Source organism: Carlito syrichta, unplaced genomic scaffold, assembly GCF_000164805.1.
Source record: "Carlito syrichta isolate Samal-C Ts95f unplaced genomic scaffold, Tarsius_syrichta-2.0.1 Scaffold316481, whole genome shotgun sequence".
Classification (NCBI taxonomy): domain Eukaryota; kingdom Metazoa; phylum Chordata; class Mammalia; order Primates; family Tarsiidae; genus Carlito; species Carlito syrichta.
In genome coordinates this window covers 96,024-102,225 of record NW_007260577.1, presented here as the reverse complement: position 1 = coordinate 102,225, position 6,202 = coordinate 96,024, and the positions used below count along the sequence as shown (strand labels likewise).

At 44.0% G+C, this 6,202-nt stretch overlaps 2 protein-coding genes across 2 annotated transcripts in view; both read left to right on the top strand.

Moving 5' to 3' along the window:
* LOC103277116 (protocadherin alpha-3-like) overlaps window positions 1–817 on the top strand; it is a 3,017-nt gene extending 2,200 nt beyond the window's left edge. Inside the window, 1 exon segment of the mRNA XM_021707291.1 lies at window positions 1–817. This exon segment is cut by the window's left edge and continues 67 nt beyond it. Within this exon segment, the coding sequence (XP_021562966.1) occupies window positions 1–613 (613 nt within the window). The 3' untranslated portion in view covers window positions 614–817.
* A 3,823-nt stretch (window positions 818–4,640) lies between these two features.
* The window catches only part of LOC103277115 (protocadherin alpha-4-like), a 2,393-nt gene continuing 831 nt past the window's right edge, over window positions 4,641–6,202 (top strand). Inside the window, exon 1 of the mRNA XM_008074544.1 lies at window positions 4,641–6,194. Within this exon, the coding sequence (XP_008072735.1) occupies window positions 4,641–6,194 (1,554 nt within the window). The remainder of the gene's footprint in view (window positions 6,195–6,202) is intronic.

Genomic DNA, 6,202 nt, shown 5'->3' with positions numbered 1-6,202 from the left:
GGCGGGCGGCGCGCGCAGCCCCTTCCGCGTGGGGCTGTACACGGGCGAGATCAGCACGACGCGCGCCCTGGACGAGGCGGACGCCGCGGGCCAGCGCCTGCTGGTGCTGGTGAAGGACCACGGCGAGCCGGCGCTGACGGCCACGGCCACCGTGCTGGTGTCGCTGGTGGACGGCGGCCAGGCGCCCCAGGCCGCGTCGCGGGCGCTGGCGGGCTCCGCGGGCCCCGGGTCCGCGCTGGTGGACGTCAACGTGTACCTGATCGTGGCCATCTGCGCGGTGTCCAGCCTGCTGGTGCTGACGCTGCTGCTGTACACGGCGCTGCGGTGCTCGGCGCCGCCCCCCGAGGGCACGTGCAGGCCGGGCAAGCCCCCGCTGGTGTGCTCCAGCGCGGTGGGGAGCTGGCAGAGGGTGTGCTCTGGGGAGGGTCCTCCCAAGACCGACCTCATGGCCTTCAGCCCCAGCCTTCCTCCGTGTCCAGTTAACCGGGATCGAGAGGAGCAACTGGATGTGAACGTTGATGTCTCTGCCAAAGTGAGTACTTTTCCTTTATCCTTTCCAAAATCTCTTTGTTTTTCATGCCTTGCGGGTTGCATTCTTTTGGAAACATGTTAATAGTTAAATATGCTCCATTATATGTTTCATAATTAAAGTTTTTGCGGTTCCTGGCTTGCAGTTAAAATGTTAGGATTTGTTGTTATAAATATTTCAATTAATCAGCAGTAAGTAGTGAGATCCACACTTACAATTTTGTTTTGTTAGCAGGTGCAGTAATAGGATGATTTTATTGCTAAACTCCTTGGTACAGAATGAAATATTTTTTCTTGGATGAATTTCATCATTTAGTGATTTTAACTCCAACTTATTTTGTACTAATCCCCACACAAGGCGTCGATATCTTTTGCTGCTTTTCTTTTGGCCTTCTCACTGGACAGTACTACAAATGTCACTGGCCCATTTTATGCATTTCCTCGAAAGGGTCACAAGTCCCTTTTATTATACTCTTTCACCTTCATTTTGAAATATTAGGTTATTATACCCGTTGTATGGAGCTTTTTCCCCTCCCATTCATTTGTTTGGAGTCTTGGTCCTTCTTCTGTATGTGAATATTATTCATTTTTTAGACCTTGTGCTGTTATTTGGCAATATTGTCTATTGTTGCTAGATTTTCCAATTGGGGAAAAAAAGTAGAGTAGCGATTATATTTAAGATTGTATCTTTGTTCATCTTCAGCTTTTCACTTTTGTTTTTTCTTTTAGTAGAAATCTCACTCTCAGGCTAGAGAGCAGTGGCATGCTTACAGCCACCATAACCCCAACCTGCTGGGCTCAGGCAATCCTCCCACCTCAGCCTTCCAAGTATCTGGAACTACAGATGCGCTAATTTTTTTTTTTATTTACTGTAGAGACGAGGGCTTGCCAAGATGCCCGGGCTGATTTTGAACCTGTGGGTTCAGGCAATCCTCTTGCCTTGGCCTCCCAATGTACTGGGATTACACTCATGAGCCACTGCACCCGGCCTTCACATCTTTTATTACTAATTACTGCAATATCAATATGAAGTGACAATTTAATAGTCCCATAGAACTTTTAAGAAGAATATTTTAAATCTTGTTAAGAGTTATTTTCAGTCTGAACAATATGTTGAAAACAACACTGTGTTTAATTTTAAAACTATTTCTACTAGCAAAACTTCTGATTCATTCATCTCTTTTACATACAATGTTAAAGATACTAATATCAAATAAGTTTGAAATGTCAGTGTCATTACGGATAACCTCCTCTGAATACTACCCTATTAATGTGTGCCATGCAGTAAGTAGAAAACTCCAAATAATTGGAATCAAATGAAATTGAAGAGTGACTATTTTCCAGTCATTCCCCCATGTATTTAGACATCTCCTCTAGGAAATACTTCGACTTCCATTCCGGTTTCCTTGCCACTGGAGAGAAATAGTAACCAACTGAAACCTTGTTAATACTCAATGACATTGTGGGTGGGAGAGGCAGTCTAACATGCAAAATAGAGAGATGCTTTTCTTTACTTCTTCCTTTTCCCACTTCCATTTTCTTTTTTGGTACTCTCCTTTGATGCTCCCTTGTTCATCAAGTATTACCCACAGGACATCCAACTTCAGTTCAATTTTTAAATTACTTATATTATTATCCTTGTATAAATAATAGGGTCATCCAAAGTTCTTGTTTTCCCAGATATGGGGCTCCAGACCTCAAATCTAGCTCACCTTTTGCAATTCTTATCTAACAAAACTCTTGGCAAAGACATTTTGAAGATTTGGGAGTTCTCAGAGATGTATAGATGTACATCAAGTAAATAGTGAATAGGTACCAAATAAATAACCACTTCTATTTTACTGCATCCCTCATCTATATATTTAAATATTTTATAAAATAAAATAAGTAGAAGTGGAATTCTTTTCACTTTCTTACAGTGTGCTTGACATCTGTAATTATTTTGTAAAATTCTAGTTTGTATCTCCAAACAGTGAAAGTGTCTTGACTTCTGTTTTGATTCAGTTTTTTGTGTGTGTGTGAGTGTAGTCTTTATAGAGAGGGAGACTAAAGCTATTTACACTAGATTAATTTTTTCTTTGTCTAGACAAAACATAGTAGAAAAAAAGTTTTTGAGCAGAAAAGGCAAAGAAAGTTTGAAACTGGTCATCATTATGTCTTTGTATACTAAATTTCTTTTTGTAGGAAAATGTATTGTGTTCTATTTACTGGGAAGTTATCATAGCCCATTAAAACCCAGGATGATTCAAAGATCATAACTTCCAGTAATTGGAATAAAAATTAAGCTAAAGCCCAGGTTTTCTTGGAACTTCAAATATACCCCAATTAAGAAGAAGTTCAAAGAAAATATTTTTTATCTCTAGAAAATTATTGAGGCTGTTGAAACATCATATTTTCCTGATTAGCTATGTGGCCACTCTAAATTAATGCATTTTATTAGGCAGTCAACAAAACAAAACAAAACAAAAACAAAAAAACACCAAACCTTTTTTACTGGGTAAATATTAAGCAATAACTAGGCAAGTGCCTCTGAGCTGTTGAACTATTAAGACACAACTATTCCCTTTAAATTTTGTATTTCAGTAATGGGCATACATACTTAAATGCTTGGAAGAGATACATTTATGTAATAAATCATCCAAGTAACTCAATCTGGAACTGAATAGAATGTAAAGACAACCATTCAATTGATTTGATCATTAAATTGTTCATGGGTCAGGGAAGTTTTAAATGGTTATAAAATGGAGGGAATTGGTTTGCAAAGGGTTTGGAAATGTGGATTATTTAGGCATGGGTCAAAATCAGTATGTTTACTCAGTTATTGGGGCCTGGTGCAGTGACTCACCCCTGTAATCTCGGCACTATACAGGCTGAGGCCAAAGGATCATCTGAGCCCAGGAGTTCAAGACCAGTGTGGGCAACTTGGCGAGTCCTCACCTCTAAAATAAATTAAAAAATTAGCAGGGCATGGTGGCATGCACCTGTAGTTCCAGCTACTTGGAAGGCTGAGGGGGTAGGACCCCTGAGCTCAGCAGGTTGAGGCTGTGGTGACTGTGAGCATGCCACTGCACTCCAGTCTGGGCAAAAAAGTGAGGCTCCAACTCAAAAAAAAAAAAAAAAGTTGGTGAGTTAGTGGAAGAAGGAAATGATCCAGTTTGGCTAAAATATGTGAGCATTATAAGAGAAAATGGAAGCTTAGGTATTCATACTGGAGAACAAACAGTAACTTATAAACCATAAAAGTCAAAGTGACAATACCAACCTTACTATGGGAGCAAATGATTTACAATGAATAAAATTATTTGGACTACTTTCCCACACAAGCTATTTACTACAACTTTCTGCTTCTTTCAACTTTCTATCCTTACATAACTCAAAGAAGACATTCAATTAAATGCTGATAATCCTTTATTCTTTTTTTAAAAAACTATATTCAACAAATTCAATGTCTACATTCAACAAATTCAATTTTAAAAGAATCTGCAAGTTTCCCTTTCGATGGTTTTTCCTTGGAATCAGAGTTTCTCTAGTGACTGGTCCCCTCAGGTTTACAACACCAGAAATACAAACAAAGGGATGAAGAGAGTGTCATGATAGTAACAACCCCATGCATTCTTGGGAACACAAGGAAACTCATAAATTTTCTAACCAGAATTTATAATTGTATGTTTACAAATGTACATGAAGTATATTTGAGTCTCTGTAATACTTAAAACCTGAATGAAAATAAGTTTCCACTGAAGCAAAAGTTGCCTCTGTGGTTGAAACTAAGGATTGCATTCATTCAATCAGCGGTATGATGTGTACCTCTTTAGGTACAAAAATCGAATCCTATTTTCCAAAACGGCTGAAAATAAACAAGACCCGGCAGTTTAGGATTTGGATTTCAAGAACTGCCACTTACTGTTTGGAGCCACATGATGTCGCTCTTTACCATGAAGTAGATCTGAAAGAAGAAAGAAGGTGAAAAATATCCCTTCTGGTCTTAATTGGAACGAGCTGTATACATTATTCGGAGCCTGAAAAATGGAGGACGCAGCAGCACTTCACCGTTGAGATTTCCCTTGATCTGAGACCACGTAGTTATTCAGAACAAGCACTGCGCACTTGAGATGGAGTTTTCCTGGGGCGGCGGCCAGGAATCCCGGCGTCTGCTGCTCTCCTTTCTTCTCTTCGCCGCCTGGGAGGTGGGGAGCGGCCAGCTCCACTACTCGGTCCCCGAGGAGGCCAAGCACGGCACCTTCGTGGGCCGCATCGCGCAGGACCTGGGGCTGGAGCTGGCCCAGCTGGTGCCGCGCCTGTTCCGGGTGGCGTCCAAGGGCCGCGGGGACCTTCTGGAGGTGAATCTGCAGAACGGCATTTTGTTTGTGAATTCTCGGATCGACCGCGAGGAGCTGTGCGGGCGGAGCTTGGAGTGCAGCATCCACCTGGAGGTGATCGTGGAGCGGCCGCTGCAGGTTTTCCACGTGGAGGTGGAGGTGAGGGACATTAATGACAACTCACCCCTGTTCCCGGCGACACTAAAGAATCTGTCCATCGCGGAATCCAGGCCTCTCTACTCCCAGTTTCCACTAGAGGGCGCGTCCGATGCAGATATCGGAGTCAATGCGCTGCTCACTTACAGCCTGAGCCCCAACGAATATTTTTCCCTGGAAAAACCATCCGATGACAAACGGGTAAAAGGTCTTGGGCTTATATTACAGAAATCTTTAGACAGGGAAGAAGCTCCGGAGCTTCACTTATTGCTCACGGCTACAGATGGGGGCAAACCCGAGTTGACTGGCACCGTCCAGCTACTCATCACTGTACTGGATGCCAATGACAATGCCCCAGTTTTTGACAGAACATTCTATGCGGTGAGATTACCAGAAAATGTTCCTGATGGAACATTGGTAATTAAACTTAATGCCTCAGATTTAGACGAAGGATTGAATGGAGATATCATTTATTCGTTCTCAAGTGATATTTCACAGAATGTGAAATCCAAGTTCCACATTGATCCAATCACTGGACAAATTATAGTAAAGGGATATATTGATTTCGAAGAAAGCAAATCCTATGAACTTATTGTAGAGGGCGTTGATAAGGGACAGCTCCCATTGTCTGGCCATTGCAGAGTTATTGTAGAAGTAGAAGACAAAAACGATAATAGCCCACATTTGGAATTCAAGTCTCTATCACTTCCAGTCAGAGAAGACGCTCCACTGGGTACAGTCATCGCTCTGATAAGTGTGGCCGACAAAGACATGGGTGTCAATGGGCAGGTCACCTGCTCCCTGACGCCCCACGTCCCCTTCAAGCTGGCGCCCACCTTCAAGAATTACTACTCGTTGGTGCTGGACGGCGCCCTGGACCGCGAGAGCGTGTCGGCCTACCAGCTGGTGGTGACCGCGCGCGACGGGGGCTCGCCCTCGCGGTGGGCCACGGCCAGCGTGGCGGTGGAGGTGGCCGACGTGAACGACAACGCGCCCGCCTTCGCGCAGCCCGAGTACACGGTGTTCGTGAAGGAGAACAACCCGCCGGGCTGCCACGTCTTCACGGTGTCGGCGCGGGACGCTGACGCGCGGGAGAACGCGCGGGTGTCGTACGCTCTGGTGGAGCGGCTGGTGGGCGCGCGCGCGCTGTCAAGCTACGTGTCGGTGCGCGCGGAGAGCGGCGAGGTGTTCGCGCTGCA